We start from the raw sequence: 19,654 nt of genomic DNA on the forward strand, positions 1-19,654 counted from the left end.
GGGGGAAGAGTCAGAAAGCAGAGGCAGGAGGCAGGACTGCCCCCCATTCCTGCAGAGGAGCCGGTGCTGTCCATGGTGTTGAAGAAATTAGAACCTTGGACAGCGCCCAAGTGGAGAATGGCACGTGTATACATCATTCTTTTTTTTTTTGGGTCGTCATGGATGACACCACCAGGCAGTTACTATGGCGCTATACATTTATAACTGTCACTTGTGCTTTGGACATCCACATTAAAACATCTCAATTACATGTTTTGCTCAGCTGGAAGTACAAACCTAGAGCCCTTCCCAACACAATACCAACTAGGCCACATAGCACTAGAACTACCTGCAAGCAGTACAAGAATATTCCAATGCAAATGAGAAATACGCTCTCACAGTTAACTCTATTTAAAGTAATCCAATTGAATATGGGACAACGACACAAAGGCATCACCGAACACAATGACATTGGGAAGTGTTGCTGACAATACAGAGCCGATGAAACAGTTTCATTTCTGCAAGGCTCATGAAGAAACATCCGATCCCCAGCCTATTTGGTGTAAATCTATATCGTATTTAGGTTGGCTTCCTTGCACAGTTTACCTGCATGGAAATGACTCGCTGTCCCTGGTCAAGGGACAGAGCTATATGACAAACTGTCCAATATATTTTCTCGTTCTCCGCATCCTTCAGTCAGCTCTGGTAGGCATGATGAGAAGGGCCTTCTCTACACAGATCAAAGCCCCGAAGATTGTATTTACAGGACTTCCTGGATGCTGTCTGCCTGCCTGATAATCAGCTTTCCCATGTGCAAAAATGTGTCCACACCAATGTGTGTATGTACAGAATGTATGCACTGTATATATGCACTTCAAACCCCAGTCAATGATACCAAAAGACTGGAAGAATATTATCTGTAATCATAAGGACACTGTCTTTCTCTGGCCAGGCATTCTGGGAGAAGGTTCCTGTCTTCCTCCCACTCCCACGCCTTGGAACAAAAGCCCTATGGGACCTTTTAGCTGCAAACTCAAGAACTGTGAAGCTACAGCACAGATACGTACATTTAGAAACCATTGTATAGGCTTTGAGTGGTTGCATGCATCATGCAACCACATCACAAAACTAGCACTTTACTGCAGTATCAACCCAATAAATTAGTCGATCTCCAATCTTAAAGACACAACCATGAATTAAAATTCCACACGCATTCTGTTTTCCTTCCTTAAGATACCCACTTTAAGTCATAAAATAACTGTATTCTTCTGGAACACACACACATGCACACAAACCCATCATCTTGTCAGTAAACTCCCTTGCACACTGTCAACAAAGTTAAAGGAGTTCAGATGGTATCGAATTTTTGAAATAAGCGATTACCAGACAACCCTAATGCTAACCATCCCAGACACTCCCTACAGTGTGTTTATCTGGAATTACAAATGTAGAGAGTGGGATTTAAGCAGGATTGAGCAAAACATTAGCATGACCAGCAGCAGCAGACTGAACACCTTGGCCTGGCACATCAACATGCAGCAGCCAGGGAACATCTGAGACCAAAATAAAGTCCACATCTGCTGGGAGGAAATGCAACAGTCCGCCTCCACTGGACCCACTCTGGAGCAGACCTTTGAAGCATTTCCTGATGGGGGATCTTGCTGGGCTATTTATAGCTTGGTAATGCATCAGAGGTCACACCTTCTCTCTCTACAAGCCAACATCTGCCTCAGCACACCCTGGCTTATCCAACATGGACGACATAAGCAAGTCATATTGTGGCTGGGAGCTTATGAAACACCCAATCCCCCTGCAAAATCCACTTCACTGAGTATTCATTAGGACAATTATTATTTTAGCTTTTCCCCCCAGAAATAGCTGGCTGTATCTCTGCTTATGTATGGAGGCCAGTTAGTCTGAGACACAGTCAGAAACAATAAAATCTTCACACACAACATGCACATACATTCATTTACGTTCTGTTCATGAGGCACCTTTCTAACACTAACAGTTACAGTTTCTCTCACTAAAACAAATGCACTTGCTCCCCGGTATAAAACCATCAAGCTAGCTAATCTCATTCGCCAGAGACAATATTTTCGATAGCAGCCAGACATCAGGCAGACAATGAAAGAGAGCAATAGATCACAAGTTAATCCAGAGAGCTGAGAGAAATGGCTAGCGCAGTTTGCCATAATAGACTTTCTAATGCTGTATATATTATCTTTCCCTTTGTTCTTTTAATTATGTACATGCTTGAACGCCACATCTATTTAACTTTAGTACAATATATGCTTTACAAGAAAAAAACAATGGCACATCAAATTATGGCACATAACACTACTTTTTAAATGTGTATAACTGAATTGTTCATGCACACATACTGTACATACTCTAACTATATGCATGTCCATATGTAAACACGTATGCATACTCACATGAATCACTGTATATATGAGAAACACTCACACATACATATATACTTTTAACACATTTCACACTTTTTAACTCATTTCAGAAGATCTATCTACGGCAGTAGAAAACCGTGTGGTATTTTCTACAATATCATATTGTATTGTATAGTATAGTATAGTACAGTATAATATCTTCTGTCTTATCAGTGCAGTGTGATGTAGATATGATGAGATTGTGACTGAGCTGGTGTGTATTTACAAATTCAACATACTTAGTCTGAACTGACAGAGGGGCATGATGTGGATGAGAGATTACCTCAGCAAATGCTGTTGGCATAAGCAACCAGCTGCACATTTCTGCTGATTTGCCAATGAGGGAATGTAGGGGAATGGTGGGTACAGACATACCTTTATAGAACACATGTAAAGAGATACAGGAGCTGATGTACCGCCACCGTCTTGGCTAGATGTGGGGTTCAGTGTTGCATCAGTCAGCAGGGAATGGCTATCCAATGACCTTGAGCAGTGCTATCAACACACTTGGGAACTGTGCCTATTCCACATCCTGCCACAAACTGTGTGTGTGTATGTGTGTGTGCGAGTGAGTGTGTTGGTGCATGTGTGGGCACATGGAGAATGACCCAACGTGCGAGAGTCCTGACCCAGGCCATGCAGCGGTTGAGAACGGCAATGACCAACTCATCCCTTCAACTGTCCATCGTTCGCCGAGCCAGGCGGAGCCCCCTTTGGTCCCAGCTTACAAATTACGTACTTCTGCTCCGATCTATTTATAGTGCATCCGCATTGGGCGGAAAATCAGAAGTCACTTAAGACTTTCCACTTAATCAAGAAAATACTTTGTTCTAATGAGTGGGGGGTTGGGTTTGCTACACTATAGATTTCCCATGCGCAGTACAATATCGAGTAAAGGGGTCAACATACAGATTGTATAATCCAGAAAGAACTCTCCTTGCCCTCCATGCATGCTAGCATCGTCAATACAGGTTGCCAATTGTCGTCAGTTGTGTTGGCTGAGCTGGCACTACTAGAACAGAAGGCCTTATGAGTTTAGCAGATAAGCACTCATGGATACACAAGTATTAGCGCCTGATTGGCATGAATGAATTCATTAATGAGTTAATACGGCTCTAGCCATGTATTTGGAGAGAGAATGGGGGAAGGGAATGAAGCTGTCACATTCAACAAGGTAGGCTGCCTTGGGGTGTGTGACCTAAATGACTTTTTCAATAAAGCTTCTCTCATTCAAGACCTCACACATCTCAGCATAGCTGGATTCAGTGGTATATTATAGAACATGGACTGGATAGTTCTACTACTGGAGATCTACTCCAACAACCCTGCAACTGTGTTCCTTCCCTAATGATTTAACTCCTAAACTGCCATGAAAGTTTATGGGGAACAGTAACATCTAATCTAATCTGTGGAGTGTTTTGAATTGTGATCATGTGAGACAAGTAGTTGATAAGGGATTCCTTGGCGACTTCAACGATTGCTGATGAATCTAAACCTAAAAACCACGAACACACACAAACGCAAGCACACAAAAAACCCTCATTCCTACGCAATACAATCCTGTCTAACACCAGCCACGCAACACAAGAATGAAATACATGTTTAGAACTCTGCTGGTGTCTGTAAAGCACGTAAACGCAAGGCACAATTTAGGTTGTGCAAATTGGATTGAGGGTTTATCAGGGATTACTATCGATGAAGCTAGTACGGTCTACTACGTGTTAGCGAGAAGCTAACAGGACCAGGGTGTTCCCCAGGCTCACGTAGTTGGAGCTGGACAGGCTGACACCACTGGAGGCTTAGGCCCAGCCGACGACAGCCAGAGCTCAATGCAGATGCATGCATGGAACGGAACAGGGACAAAGGCCATAGGACGTATCGATGAGGTTATGTATTATCACCCCAGGGAGGAATCGAGTTGGATTCCAGACCCGTCTACTGATCACAGAGTTCCGTTTGCTCCATTTCACATGCTAGACCTAAAACAATTTGACCACAAGCACACCACGTCATATGACTATATGACAGCCAGGGTGACATAAGGCTTTCTAAACACGCTCCGGAGATAAATCAATAGAAGGATGCTAGAATTTGCATTGCAACATGAAAAAAGATCATATATTTTAAATAACAGTGTCATACATTGACAATGCACTCATTAAAACAGCACAGGAAATAGGCAGTCCATAAGCCCAGTATTTTGCTACTCCCAGGATATCCCAGGATCTTCTACACCCTCTGTGGTGGCCTGTGTTGTCATTTTCACCCCATCATCACTCCTGCCAACACCCCCTCATCTTACAAGGGCTCAGCCAGTCCTTATTGCTACAGCTATGGCTCACTGCCAATCAATCGACGATTCACTTCTGCTATTTGATGGTCACCACCAATCAACACCCGGAACTCCCTGCATTCCCATAACCCCACTCCCATGCTGATGTCTAAGTTTACAACAGCAATGCATTCCACTGTCCTAATATACTGTCTGACAGGATTTGAGAGAATGCCTTTTAGCTGAGTGCAACAACTCTCAGGGCAGATGACTATCTAATGTTACCAGCCTCTATATGTTGTGCACTGCCTGTAACCACGTCAAGGCTGACTAGAAGAGGACTGGTGGGGAAGGTCCTACATCTAGTCAGACTTCGAGATAGAAACTCATGTCCTTCATTGTGAGAGATCATGCAAGGCGCATTCCTGGAAAACTGTATTACTTCAAATTTGTCATTATACAAAATATATACTTAGACCTACTTCCAAAGTAAATACAAACAAAACAAAAAACACACTTTTCCCTGTTTCAATGAAATATTGAACCAATACATTTAATACTCCCAAGAATTTGTCACTCAGTGTCTAAATCTTGTGTGCAAAAAACTGTTTAGAAAATTACATTCTAAAATTGTCATTTTGTACCTCATCGTTCACCCAAGAGGCTTGGACTATAAAATGAAAAAGGCAACATTATAACCTAAATCCACAGAGACAAAACTTTAAATACACAATTATTATTAACACCACCTTTAAGCCGTTTCAAAAAGGCAGGCACCATCGAACTCATTCAACAATCACACAAGATTGAAACAATCCTTTTCTGATATGCTTGGCTTTATGTCACCAAATACCTCACCAAAGCAAGGTCAAATGAGTCACAGAGACTTGGGTCTGATCCAAGGGTGTCGGGGTGGGGACCAGAGAAGGAACATTACTCAGCAGATAACCTGAGAGCACACACTCGCTGTGCCACAAGCAATGATGAAGATGAGACAAGCCTCATCTCACCCACCTGCCGATCCCCCCCAACCGGCTCCTCTTCTAACTCGACAAGTTCAGCTGAAGGTCACGATAACGTCTCCCTAGCACAGGTCGAAAACCCTACAATTATAGAAATCTTGTGACTGTATCTTTGACTAGCTGAATTTATTACCGGTTGTACTGTAGATTACTACGGTAAATTGACTATTTTTGGAGTTGGCAGCTTTGTAAATCCTATTTTCTGAATCTGTTCGATCCCTTATTGTGTTGCTAATGGGAAAAATTGAATAAACGTACTTAGAATAAATCCTGATTTAGTTCAAGCTTTACGGTACAGTAAAAACCTGGACTCATATCTACAAAACTCATTTCAATCGCATGTCACAAAGTAACCTAAATCCTTCCAGATAATCTTGACAACCCTATCAAATTGTGCTGAAGTGTCTTTGCTTTGCCCTCAAGGGTCATTGACAGTAGCTGCAAATGTTATGAAAGGCAATGTCTTGATTATGTTTATACATTGTGCAATGTACAATGATATGTGAATGGCACATCATAAAAGCAGCATCTAACCAGATATTTCAGTTTATATTTTTTAAATTACTATAAAATGTGTAAATATTAAATGTGTAAAATATAGTGGATGCAAAAATGTATTAAACTAATTTACATGTAGACCTTGTGAAATAAAATATGGCTTGTACAGATTCCTTTGATTTCTAGGGATTTGTTTGGCAAACTGGGACACAATTTGTCGAGCTTAACCCAGAATGACTCTGGCTTTTGGCTCTGTTTTATTAATCCCACAGAGCAATACTGTACGAAAGCCTGGGTGAGGCAACGGTTGAAAGTGAGGGTGCATAGTGAACAGACAAGCTACATAATATCCATTCAATATCAATAATCCTTTCTTGGCTCCATCAAATCTATACATTGGTCTCGACTGCAACAGTAATAAATGTGCTTCCCTACAGTGCAATCACCACATGAGCTTCAACAGTAGATCTACATCACAATCCATGTGATTGGACACCACAATAACTCAAGGACGTAAAGGAGTCTGACCAGAACAGAACCCATAAACACCGGGGAACAATAGTAATTTTTTGAATAACCTATGGCTGTCATTGCTACAAATGTACTGTAAAAAGTCGCTCTGGATAAGAGCGTCTGCTAAATGACTAAATGTAAAAAAAAACAACAACAAAAACACAAGCAAGCCATTTACTGGCAGTTATGTTGAAAATAGAGGACACTTTGTAAAACGTTTGATAGGAATATTCTATTGTCTTTATGCTCATATACCTAGGATGTGAATATTCTACTTGATTATCCTTGTTTTCTTCTCATATGATAAAATGTGTAGCCTCATGGATGTGTACAGTGTAGTGTGTTCTTACATGAAATTGTTGTCAATGTAGGTGAAAAGAGGGTGGGATGTCTGTTGTGTCCCGAGTCAAATATTACCCATCATGCTTCTGTGTTGTTGCACACCCAGCTTTACAAACAGAATAACCGCCAAACTCTTGATTATCCCATTACTTCAAACCAGAACATATCAGTGTGAAGTTACTCTGTCAATAGGCCCGAGGAGATGGTGGTGAAGCTTTGAGGGAGGTACAGAAAAAGAGAGGGAAAAAAAGAGAGAGGTTGAGAAATTGACTAACTCACCTTGGGTTGAACTTCAACTTCCACCACTTGGTTCTTGTGCATGCACCCTTTGACAAAGGACTCGACATTGCTGTTGAACTTCATGAAGATAACGTAAGCAGCGTAGGCTGAAAGCAATGACACGCTCTCCCAGATGGTGATTTGGTTATCCAGGAAGAACACAATGAGCATGATCAGGTCCAGGATGTAGAAGGACACGTCCCTGAAGAGAGGCCACCAGGTCAGGTTCAGGATCTCCTTGGAGAAGATGGCGCACATCCCGATGACGAAGAGGATGTTGAAGACCGCCGAGCCGACAATGGTCCCGATGCCCACGTTGCTGTGAGAGATGAAGACCCCGATGACCGAGGTGAAGAGCTCGGGTGCCGAGCCGCCCGCCGCCATGAAGGTGGCCCCGGCCACGTCGTCTGAGATGGCCAGCTTCTCAGTGATGACCGTCAGCGCCGGGACGAAGAACTCGTCGCACACGATGGCTAAGGCGATGAACATGTAGAGCATGCCAAACATGTGGAGCACCACCGCGCCTTGGCGTCTCTCCTCCAGAGTGAAAAGATCCGTGGGGTAGTCCCCTTGGCCTTCGCTCCCGTTCGCCGAAGACCTCATGGCCACGGGCATGTCGGCCGAGACATTGGGGTCCATCTGGTTCTGGGTGGAGAGCAGAGTCCTGTGGGGAGTAGAGTCCAACTGAAGGCTGGTATCCTGGGGGAGGACATGCTCAGAGAGCCCCCCGTAGCCCCAGGTCAAGGCACTGAAGGAGAATGAGACGGCAGTTATGGCTACTATGCTCAGGACGAAGCCCAGGATCCTCATAGGCCTCAGCTTCCTCCGTAGGTGCTGGTGGCGGAGCCTCATGCACGAGGCACCTGACAGGGGTATTTGCTCAACCATATCCACGCAGGGTTGGTCCAAACCCATTGAGATGCTGCTGTCTGTCCTGGATCTCAGTGGTTGGGTGGAAATACTGTACGTATGGGTTTTACCAGAGACAATACATGTTTTTGCCTTTGGTCTTCAAATTCTAATAGAGAAATCCAGGTGTTTTCCAGGGTCTGGCTTCCCAAATTGTGTCTTCATATTAGCCTCTGTTACAGTCATTGAAGAAAAAATACAATTTAGGCTATTGTACAAGAAAGAAAAACTTGATACTGACACAGCATAACTGAAATTGTAAGCAAACTCTTTTATGGTGGAAGTAAGATTTTCTTTTCTTTCTCATATACATTATACCCCATAATGCCCAACACATTTTCTACGTTATGTAAGCCAACAATGTTTTTAAAGAATTGCACAGAAGAATTTACATTTTTCATTTTCAACACACAAAAACATAAATGAAGCCACTTTATAGGCCTTATATTTGTCGAACTTCACTAACACCTATTCAGTCGCAGCAGAATTAGATTATGGCGCTGAGTGCAGATCATCTGCGCAAGGACTTTACCTTACGCGTGCGCTTTTTAAAGCAATTATTCCTGCATCATTATAAACTAATCATTAATTAACCCTGTGAGTATGAAAAACATCTAGCCAGCTGTGTCATTAATCGTAAGATATTCAGGGGAATAGCCTATCAATTTCTTAAATACGATTTTAGAAGAGACACATATGACTAATTGCCAATCAACATTAACGCAGCTGAAACGCATATCCAATTCTCATGTACATGGTACCCAATTCTCTTGCGTAGACTATATTCTCGCCCTGTCGGCTGCGATATGAACAAATAGCCTGGGTTTCCTATAAAAAATCTGCGTTATGTTTCCCCAGTCTGTTCAGCGTATCAACTGCGTAAATCCGATTCATTAAAAATAACGGAAACATGTAAATCCGCAGTCATTTCTTACCTTAAATAGAGGCGAGGGAACAGCAAAGGTAACGCAGCAGGTTGATGTTGAGGTGTCCTCTCTCGTGCCCTTTTGCTCTCATTGAGCAGATGTGATGTTTCTACCCGCTCCGCCGTTAGAGGAGGAGCTCCGGCAAACTGGTTGCAAACGCTCACCTCTCAGAGCACCAACCCTCCCATTTCGCAGAGAAATACTTCTTGTCGAAAACGCCTCACCAATCTTGCATAAAAGACTCGAAACCACTAAGACAGCGTTGGGCTGTGACCACGTGAGTATGCGAGGCTGTTGAGGTGAGAACCAGACGACGCAAACGTGGCCACGGGCAGTCTCCTGCAGTGTCGCTCGTCGTATATACCCTGCCGTGGATGGAGGAGTTGCCGTGGTTACACGCATAGGCAATGGCGGTATTTCCACCTTGGCTGACAGGGAGAGCGCTGACTAAGGACTAAGGTGTTTTTGTGAATGAATGTTTAGGTGTTTGAGTTGAGTGAGGTGACTTAATGGTTAACTACACTAGCAATAATTTCAAGGTCACACAGGAGGTTTCAGCTCAGACATGGATTCTGTACCTAGCATACAGCCTGTCTGCATAGCTTCAAGGTCAACCTGTGTTCAAAGTATCAGTTGGTAAATCAAGGTTGTAACTGATTCAGCGGAGGCCTGACCTTCATCTCCTTAACCCCTGGATGCCTAGGTTTGCTTTTTTTCCCACCAAAAAGCCCTCAACAGGGCTGAGTATAAACAGACTGGCCAAGTCAGCTGTGCTGGGTAGGCATAGGTGCAATCTCTGCGCAGCATGACAAAGTGTGTGTGACACTAATGCCCTCACACTGGATGATAAATCACGATTCACTGACCTCATTGATTGGCCTCTCTTTTCCTCTACCGTGCCACCAATTACCTAACATGGAACAGAGGCAGACAGACAGCTAGTCTGCCAGCCCATTTTTTCAACACCCAGTCACTGCCCATGTATTGACAGATCACCATGGGTGGACCCCACCCTCCCACAGATGTCAGAGCTAGGACTTGGGATGGATAGTCCCCTACAAGCGTTAGATGTGAACTCTTCCTTTAACCCTTGTGCTGCCTTCGGGTCACATGACCCAAAGGTTCATAACGAACCATCGTTGTGTTTACCCAATTTTACCTAATACAAAAACAAATACAAATATTTTTATTTTAACCTTCGCAATGTGGGGGGTCTGAGACAGCCCAACGGTTAAAAGAAAATGCTTCACTTTGTTTTTGTATGCGTTAAAGTTGCCGCAATACAACGGTGGCTCACTGATGGGTCAGAATGACCCATCAGTGAGAATGACCCATCAGTCACAATGACCCATCAGTCACAAGGGTTAAGCTTAACATCAGTCATTGAATCCATCCATATGTAGTGGCCTCTCAAAAACTACACTTTCCAAGGCATCCCTGACCCATACCAGCAAGGAAATTATTTTTGTATCAGTATTATTTTATTATAATAAAATACAATTCTATTATCAGTATGTATTTTTTTTGTCACATTACAGTAAATTAACAATTTTTTATCGATCTTACTGTTATATGATTTGTATTATTAAGAACCTTGCGGGTAAGAATTTGATGTTTCTAGACGTGTGCCAATATATATGACCATAAGCGAACTTGAGCTTGAATCTTCAACATGAAGTCTTTTCCATGGCCCAAACAGGCAAAGAATGGCTGTAACATTATTTAAACATAGGTTTTAACCACCATAGTGTGGAGTGTGGTCCAGGAGAGTAAATCAATCTATATTTATATACTTCTATGTCATGGACACACTAGGGCCTCAACCTTAAATCAACAAGAAAGAGTTAATTATTAGTTACTGTTGTTATTTTTAGTTCTGTGGTTGATACTGAAATAGGAATGTATGCATCAAAGCACTGACAGTCTGTTACATAAATACACAGGGTAAATACATCAGCAGAATCCAGAACCTTCTGCAGCTCAGTCATGCGGTCTTGAACGCACACCCAGAGCTCCTCGGCAACACTTCCTTAATAATGTAACACCTTTACATCATCCTTGGACAGTAAAAGTGTTCTTCTCACTCTACTGTGGCATTGAACGTTTTCTGTTCACAGGATGCCCACAGGGGCACTCATTTACTTGCAAGTGATTCAGTGTTTAATTGCTCAGCTTGAACCATTATGCATAGGTGTGCACTTCTCACAATGGATTGAAAGGTGCCTTTCACGATCCCTCTTCCTTGCCAACCGTTTTCAACGTTTTTTGTCTTGGGTTAAACTTTGGTCCATCTGACCAGTTAATTACAATGTCAGAACGGAGGGCCAGATGCAGGCTGACTTTTCTGCCACAAGATCAATTAAAAGGCCGGGACATTTTTATAGTCCTACAGGCCATACATCCGTCAGCATGACATTTTACTTTTGTATTCATAAGAACTGAATGTAACATTTCAGTCCTGGAGACCTCCGGGAGGTATTTCATGATTAGAATCTGCCTTTCATATGATATAATCTTGTCATTTTCTCCAATTCAAAACAATGGAAAAATGATGGTGTATGTGACTCCATGTTGCATGTGAACAGATGAGGAGTCTGCCCCGCAAGGTTGTGTGGGTCATGCTCTCTGAACAGAAGTATGTCCTGTATCTCTTCATGGGAAATATGTGACCAGGATTCTTTCCTGGCCAACATCTGACGAGCCCCCGTCAAACAGTCAGCTCTTTTTGAACAAAAGGAACAGAGGCTCTCCTTCTCATTGAGCAGCCCAGATCTGGCTACATCTCCGGCGGAAAACTGATGACTAGCCAGGGTGGGCGCTTGTTTTGATTTGTCTGAAATCGTCCGGGAACAAAACAACAGAATGATCCACCCAGGCCCTGCTCCCCCATCCCACTCTCAGTGCAAGCCAGCCGCTAAATCCAAGCTTTTGTGTTCCACATAGTTGTGTGGATTTGTCAGCAATGGGACAGGGGGGTTGGGGGATAGAGGGGCTGGGGGATAGATGTGCAGGGGACTGGGGGATAGATGTGCAGGGGGCTGGGGGATAGATGTGCAGGGGGCTGGTGGATAGATGTGCAGGAGGCTGGGGGATACAGCTGCTGGGGGATACAGGTGCAGGGGGTTGGGGGATAGAGGTGCTGGGCGCTGGGAGATAGAGGTGCTGGGGGATAGATAGAAGTGCAGGGGGCTGGGGATAGATAGAGGTGCAGGGGCTGGGGATAGATAGAAGTGCAGGGGGCTGGGGATAGATAGAAGTGCAGGGGGCTGGGGGATAGATAGAGGTGCAGGGCGCTGGGGGATAGATAGAGGGGCAGGGGGCTGGGGAATAGAATGAGGGGCAGGGAGCTGGTAAAGTTGTGTTCATTGAATTTATGTAATGAAACAGTGGCTATTGTCCAGAGCACATGGTCAAGACAATGAAAGTAAGGAGTACAAGAGGACTGCCTACTCTTGCCTAATCTCTTCAACCTCCACTGACCAAAGAGGCTTGGAGAGACCAACTGTCCATATGAGCTTAACAATGTTTACGGTAAAATAAAAGATTCTTGATAAAAAAACTATATTTTCAGCACTCCTTTGCAGTTTATATTAGTGTATCAAGTATCCACACGTCAGACAGTAGGCTTATAAGCAGATACTCATTACAGTAGATCTGTGAAAAATGAGTATTCAGGAAAGGATGCTCAGTCTGGTTTGGTTTGGCAACGTATATAAACCAATTTGAAATACAGAACACCCCTATGCAGATGGACGAAACCACTGAGCAGAAGAGGCTGGGGGGAGGGGGGTTGGGGGGGGGAGGGGGGTTGGGGGGTTGTTGGCTACATGGGAATATTCATCTTCGTGGTCCCGCTAAAGGGATTAGCCGAGCGCTAATCCACAGCCAGGTCTCATCGGTAAACACAGCAGCTGAGTCGACATGGGCAGTGAAAGTGAGACACTAGCCTCCACCACTGTCACGTGTAAATGATGCACTGCAGTGCTGCTCCCTCATCTGGAGCACCCTGCATTACAGCAATGTCTTGTGACACCTTGATGACGCTTACTTTTCACTTCAAACACTTTTGAAAACACTCACCCAAACCACCCATAACCCATAAGGTCTTATAGCAGTAATAGCAGGCCTAGCATTGAAATTGTACTCAATTGTACTTGCATTTAAGGTTTTTTTCTTTATTAGGTTCATGGACAAAAATAAAGAGCTAGAAAGAAAGCTAAAAAGATGGATGGACAGAAAGATGGATAGATATACAGACAGATAGATATACAGACAGATAGATATACAGACAGATAGATATACAGACAGATAGATGTACAGACAGATAGATGTACAGACAGATAGATATACAGACAGATAGATATACAGACAGATAGATATACAGACAGATAGATATACAGACAGATAGATGTATCAGCAGCCATGCAGGAGCCATGTTGTTCAAGGGCAACTAGAATACTCTATTGATCTGTTTGTCCCATCCTCTGTTTACCATGGGCGGGAGGGGGGGTGGTCCTCGCTGAAAACAGACATTGGCTTCAATGTTCAAGCTCAGTGACATGGTATGATGAAAGGATACTAGAAGAACAGCACAGATAAAGATTATGATGCTGTTCCTGTTTCAATATTTGACTTAGTTGGAACAAATGGAGCACTTTCAGACTTGTACAATGTAGCAGGTAGTTTGAGGAAGTTGTCTAACAGTCAGGTGTCTGATCACGTACCCTTGTCTTTACGTAGTCTTTAACAATATCTGTTAACAGTGGACATGCATTTAATGTTGCTGCTGTCTCCACCGTCACAGCCTTTTAGTTCAGTTTTCACTTCATCCTGGGGAATATGAATATCACTATATATTGGGGTAGGTATGTGGTCGAGCATTTGGCTGCAGATCAAGAAGTCTCTGCTATTGTTTGGTTCTGTGAAGCTCTTGTATTCTCTGAGAGATAACATTCTGAAGAAGGACCATACTGCTAAAGATGAATGCTTATATTGGTCTTATAAATACTTAAAAGCTTTTAAAAGCAGTTGTCTGCTGATGAAACTCATTGCAATCACAAAATATGTCTGCGTGTTCTGCAAACCCAAGACCAAGTAAATGTTACCGTCTTGTATCTGTTATGAAAGTGGATACTCAGTGAATCTGGTGCGTTCATGTTCTCAACTAGCACCCAACTGTCTTTTGCGGTTATCTGCGCAAAAGTCTGTAATGCGAATGGAAGCAGCATTGATACTGGGTGTGCACTGTATTATCAAGTTAATCCTCATGTCAGCACCCCTACCCAGCCTTACAGATGGCAGGACCTGCAGGCCAGCAGACAGGAGGTCTGGGGGCAGGAACTAAGTAACGTCCCGTCTGGACGTTTCATGATGAGTGGCGAAGAATTAAGAGACGACCAGGAAAAATTTTGAAATAAAAAAATTGTTTCATGCTCCCGTGTCATTAGGCTGGAAAGCAGAACTCCAATCCTATTTTAATCGCAGTGGGATTTATTAACCAGAAACAGCAGGTTTAAATCTCAGCAGATTACACACCAGCCCAAAGGAGATACAGAGGGGGCCAGAGAGGATTGTGTAATCAAGTGCACTTAAGGTGATACTCTCTGGTCTCCACCAGAGGAGACTAAGGAGAGGGGTCCAGAAAAACTCAACTGATGTCACTGGGGTGTCACAGCTGTCACCTTAAGACCTATGGTTAACAAGTTTAGGACAAGTATGGTGTAGATATTTCATAGAAATGGTGACAAGGACTATGTTTGGGATGAAGGATTAATCTAGGTCTTGATACATTTGCATTTAGATTTCTTTAACGTGTGTGTGTGTGTGTGTTGATTGGGCACATTGCAATCCACAGAGGTACAAAACAATCTGTTTATGTCCAGCATGCAGGACAACCAGAATGTCTCTAAAATGTGTAATGTGCTATACCTTTATTCTCTTCATATATCATCTGATGAAAGCATTTTGCGGTCGTACTGATGAAGGATCTATCTAAGCATTCTGGACGGAGAGTGCTGCCATCTGATGGAAATTATGCATGTACTATTTAATGTAAATAGATTTCCCCCCTCAGTACTTTACAGTAATAACCAATCATTACAATCCTGGTGTGCCAAGTCACTGTCTTTGGTTCTTCTAGAATCTCCATGGCTCAACCCTGCGGCTTAGTTGTCAGTGAATCTATCATACACTGAAGGACTGCGTTTGTGGAAGGCTGCACATGATTGAATGTACCTTGATGTGTGATGAGGAACTGAATCATCCAAACACAACAACTAAGAGACATGCTGGTCCACTTAAATGCTTTCATTACAGAAGGACTTTTTCACTTTGAGCGCAAAAGAAGCATTAATTACTCAAACCCAGTGTTTTGTAGAGGGAAATTACAAAATCACCCCTAGATGGCAGTCGATTTACCCTGCTATATCCACTGCAAACGTTTCTTTAAATTTGTCGCTGTCGTTTAGCCCTTCCTCTTCCGGTCTCGGTGATAACAGGTATGGCGTCCTAGCATTACTCTCCCAAAGTTAATCATATAATCTATTGCAATCTTATTGTTTATCACATCTAACCGTATTTCCAAGGTGAACAACATAACATTGAGTCAATTGTATATCATATGATTGGTATATTTTGTTACTCGATTGTTTTCCGGTGATGTGTTTAGATGTCCCCATATCGGCCAAGGAAGGCTGTAATGCTAACCGTTCGCCGGTAGCTAGGTAGCGTAGTACATCGAAGGAAAGCAAGTGTAGTTCCAAATGTGTTAGTCGTATACTTTCGTGTCCATTTCAGCAGTAATGCAGGCATTTAAGACAGGAAGTAACCATGCTACTGCAATACATATTTAATTATATAATACGTGAAGATACGTTGAAGTATGGCGTACGTTTAAGCAAACTCCCGTTCATTGTAACGAGGCTGTTATGTACAGTAGCTTGCCAAACGAGGCATGCTTCGTAGCAAGTCTAGTTTGCATGTTTTGTTCGTGCAATGTTTCTTAACAGCGTCAACTTGTTTGTCTAGGTTCAAGATGGTTCAACGCCTGACTTACCGTCGTAGGTTATCCTACAACACCGCCTCCAACAAGACTAGACTGTAAGCAGCTTGCTAACTACTGTGTAGCTCTGACATTCATTTTGTTTTTTTCTCTGATCAGCTTGGGATTTCATGTTGTTGGGGTTTTGCAGGTCCCGGACTCCCGGTAACCGCATCGTTTACTTGTACACCAAGAAAGTGGGCAAGGCTCCCAAGTCAGCATGCGGCATCTGCCCAGGAAGGCTACGCGGAGTAAGCATCATTATTCTGTTACTATCAACACTTGGCAGAACGACTACCTCTTAGTGCAGAGTAGGACGTCATAGCTGAAAGGATATACAGCATCGGGGGCTGCTGTTTGGGGGACCCGTTTTCAACATTAGAATCCATAGTTAGGGACCTAATTTGCATGTTGGTTAATTGGATCACTCCTTCCCCCCAGTAGCTATTTGCCAATTATTACTGTTCGTGATTTCCAGACTATGGCACTGACTGTCCATCCATATCATCACTGGTGTCAAGACTGCATAGCTAGTTGAGCAAGTGATGCCCAATACCTTTTGTAGCTAAGCATGCAGACCTTGTGTTGATGGGTGTCGCTACAGGATTTATTTGGGGTATTTTGTGTGGAATGTATTTTGACCACCTTCTTTGTTGTATAGATCCGTGCAGTCAGACCCCAGGTCCTGATGAGGCTCTCCAAGACTAAGAAGCACGTCAGCAGAGCCTATGGAGGATCTATGTGCGCCAAGTGTGTGCGTGACAGGTAAGTCTCATCTAAATACTTTAACTGGAGGGACAAAGCCTGTTTTCCGAATGGAGTTTAAACCAGAAATGTTGGTCCTGCAGTCATAGCAAGACTCTCACAAGTTCCTCACATTAATTAACTGCACGTGTAGGTCTTTCAAGAAAGTTGCATCTATAAGCAGTTTATGCCAAGTTTTACGTATAATCTAAAACAAGCACATTGATACCGATTTTAACCCATGCAGACAGTATAATCCATAAACCTTAATTGTCATGTGCATAAATGTCATGTTAAGAATCTAACATTAGTTTTGTCTCTTAGGATCAAGCGTGCCTTCCTGATTGAGGAGCAGAAGATTGTTGTCAAGGTGCTGAAGGCACAGGCACAGAGCCAGAAATCTAAGTAAATGTGTATTTGTACTGCGACAATAAAAGAAATGGAAATAATACTTTGTCCTGGGTTTCAGTGTTTATATAAGTGCATTACAATTTATAATAAACTGTAAAAAATAAAAATAAATGGTTGTGGACATGTTACAGCAGCAAATTGCATTAATGGTGTGGGGTTTTGAGAATGGGGTTACACATTTGGTGTATGTGATTCAGAAACTTTCTGAAATGGTTTGAACACTTAATGGCATGTTGATGAACTACAAAATAATGCAACGTTCCAAAGAATCTTATTGCTAGGTGTTTTTATGAACATTACTCTAGAGCTGTGGTGATCAGTCATCTTAAGGCCAACGGACACTACTTTCATCAACTAACCGATATCTTCACTAGCTGCATCACTGGCACTTCACTATTATACTATATTTCTGGATCTGTGTTTATCCTTTGTCGTAATCACCGGCTGCACCACGGACACAAGTGCTAGTTCAAGTTAATTATGAGTAAGGGTGCAAACATGAAACCTCAACGTAACAAATTGGGACGTGTTTATTCTCAGCTAGACCAAATGTTGCCACTAGAGGGGGCTGTGTAGAGTTTTTGATGGTTTTTAGGTGTCTCAGTCTTAACTTCCTGGACACGTCGACCTATCTACTTTATACTGACCACCGTAGCCCTAAGTGCTAACCAAGAAAAATATTGCAAAAATGGAGACATTATACGGTCTACCGTTTGCGGTTTTAGAATGCCCAAACATCAAACTAAAAAAGCCCTCGTGGTTCCACATGCCATCAGCAATGACGGTTTATGCCATCGTTATTGTGTCATATTTTCTCATCACTGGAGGTAAGCAACGACAACGGCAGATTTATTAACAAGAAAGCTCGCTGGTTATCTTTCTAGCTTTTCATGTCTAATCAAGATTCCGGATAAATAACAGCTCTAGGAACTAAATAATTGGCTTTGTGAACCTGCATTGACAAAATAAACGAACCGACCGTAGCAATGCAACACAACAACATTTACGTAAACGTACTAAGTTAGAAGGCTATGAATTATCCAGGCCAGGTTTGACACCATCTTATACAAGTGTCGGCTAATGTTTTCTCCTATCCTAACTCAGGAATAATCTACGATGTTATCGTGGAACCACCCAGTGTCGGCTCAATGACCGATGAACATGGGCACCAGCGGCCAGTTGCCTTTTTAGCATACAGGTAAGGTCTCATGAGAACCATGTGTCGAAGCTACTCATTCATGGTGAAGATGTGCACGAGTAATTTAGTCTACGCATGTTATTATTATCAACATCGCACACATTGTTTTGCATTCACATGAGTGTTGTGTTCTGTCTGATGGTTAATTCATACGATCACCTGCGTTCTGTCCCTGACAGAGTGAACGGCCAGTACATCATGGAGGGATTGGCCTCCAGCTTTCTCTTTACGATGGGGGGTCTTGGCTTCATCATACTAGACCGCTCCAATGCTCCCAACATCCCCAAACTCAACCGCTTCCTGCTGTTGTTCATCGGATTTGTTAGCGTGCTCCTGAGCTTCTTCATGGCCAGAGTCTTCATGAGGATGAAGCTACCGTGAGTCTCTCCCTGCACAGGGGGGCTTCCCACCGTCTCTCACTGCTCATCTGAGATAAAGACTGTGATCCAGCATCCAGGCCTGTGTTGTTACAAGACACTCACCTCTCTGTGTCTGCTTTTGTCTCTGCAGTGGATATCTGATGGGTTGAAGAAGATTCGAACACGAGGAGCAGTTGTGTGGACCCTGCAGGCAGCTGTATATTCAGGCTTAGCTACAGTCTTAAGCCTCAATGGAATCCAGACAGTTTAAAAATGAAAAAGCATTGAACTGCACCAAGAAAACACATCTATGATTTCCCTCCCTGGTGATAATACTTAGATTTCCCTTTAAGATTGTTGTCTTTAACCATTCTGTAGGAGATGAGGAGAGGAAGCTGTGTGATCGGTTGAGATGCAACAATTTTTTAGGGAGTGGGCACTTTTCTTAAATTAAGTTATTATTGCCACCAAGCAAATGTTAGTGGGGTTTGCAGCAATCTTTCAATTGATGTTTTGTAGACATGTTCTTGAAAATGCCTTTAAGCATGTTGTGACTTTTTTTCTACTAAGACTGGAAACATTTTCTTTCCAGAATCAAACGGCAATAGTAATAAATAATTATGTATAACACGTTTTTGAATATATATTTATTTTGTACACCATATGCAAATAATACTGAGTTAAAAAACATAGATTCTAGCACCATGCTCTTCATC

At 42.8% G+C, this 19,654-nt stretch overlaps 3 protein-coding genes across 4 annotated transcripts in view; 2 read left to right on the forward strand and 1 right to left on the reverse strand.

The window, feature by feature from the left end:
- The window catches only part of LOC136967614 (sodium/potassium/calcium exchanger 2-like), a 28,554-nt gene extending 20,265 nt beyond the window's left edge, over positions 1–8,289 (reverse strand). For both annotated transcript variants that reach the window (XM_067261462.1, XM_067261461.1), the window contains exon 1: positions 7,349–8,289. In XM_067261462.1, coding sequence (XP_067117563.1) covers positions 7,349–8,267 — 919 coding nt within the window. In that variant the 5' untranslated portion in view covers positions 8,268–8,289. The remainder of the gene's footprint in view (positions 1–7,348) is intronic.
- Positions 8,290–15,655: 7,366 nt separating this feature from the next.
- rpl34 (ribosomal protein L34) lies at positions 15,656–17,419 on the forward strand. The gene is made up of 5 exons (XM_067261386.1): positions 15,656–15,684; positions 16,214–16,285; positions 16,378–16,477; positions 16,888–16,991; positions 17,295–17,419. The coding sequence occupies exons 2-5, from the start codon at positions 16,221–16,223 to the stop codon at positions 17,377–17,379; spliced, it is 354 nt and encodes a 117-aa protein (XP_067117487.1). The 5' UTR covers positions 15,656–15,684; positions 16,214–16,220; the 3' UTR covers positions 17,380–17,419.
- A 592-nt stretch (positions 17,420–18,011) lies between these two features.
- ostc (oligosaccharyltransferase complex subunit) lies at positions 18,012–19,566 on the forward strand. The gene is made up of 4 exons (XM_067261578.1): positions 18,012–18,208; positions 18,486–18,579; positions 18,759–18,956; positions 19,090–19,566. The coding sequence occupies exons 1-4, from the start codon at positions 18,070–18,072 to the stop codon at positions 19,106–19,108; spliced, it is 450 nt and encodes a 149-aa protein (XP_067117679.1). The 5' UTR covers positions 18,012–18,069; the 3' UTR covers positions 19,109–19,566.
- Positions 19,567–19,654: the final 88 nt, after the last annotated feature.

This window comes from Osmerus mordax, chromosome 23 (assembly GCF_038355195.1).
Source record: "Osmerus mordax isolate fOsmMor3 chromosome 23, fOsmMor3.pri, whole genome shotgun sequence".
NCBI classification, from domain to species: domain Eukaryota; kingdom Metazoa; phylum Chordata; class Actinopteri; order Osmeriformes; family Osmeridae; genus Osmerus; species Osmerus mordax.

Excerpts from the sequence above, each read along its gene's own strand:
- rpl34 (XM_067261386.1), top strand. The coding sequence starts at position 16,221 with ATGGTTCAACGCCTGACTTACCGTCGTAGGTTATCCTACAACACCGCC. Across the intron at positions 16,286-16,377 it reads GCCTCCAACAAGACTAGACT|GTCCCGGACTCCCGGTAACC; the intron begins GTAAGCAGCTTG and ends GGGGTTTTGCAG. Across the intron at positions 16,478-16,887 it reads GCCCAGGAAGGCTACGCGGA|ATCCGTGCAGTCAGACCCCA; the intron begins GTAAGCATCATT and ends TTTGTTGTATAG.
- ostc (XM_067261578.1), top strand. The coding sequence starts at position 18,070 with ATGGAGACATTATACGGTCTACCGTTTGCGGTTTTAGAATGCCCAAAC. Across the intron at positions 18,209-18,485 it reads ATATTTTCTCATCACTGGAG|GAATAATCTACGATGTTATC; the intron begins GTAAGCAACGAC and ends ATCCTAACTCAG. Across the intron at positions 18,580-18,758 it reads GTTGCCTTTTTAGCATACAG|AGTGAACGGCCAGTACATCA; the intron begins GTAAGGTCTCAT and ends TGTCCCTGACAG.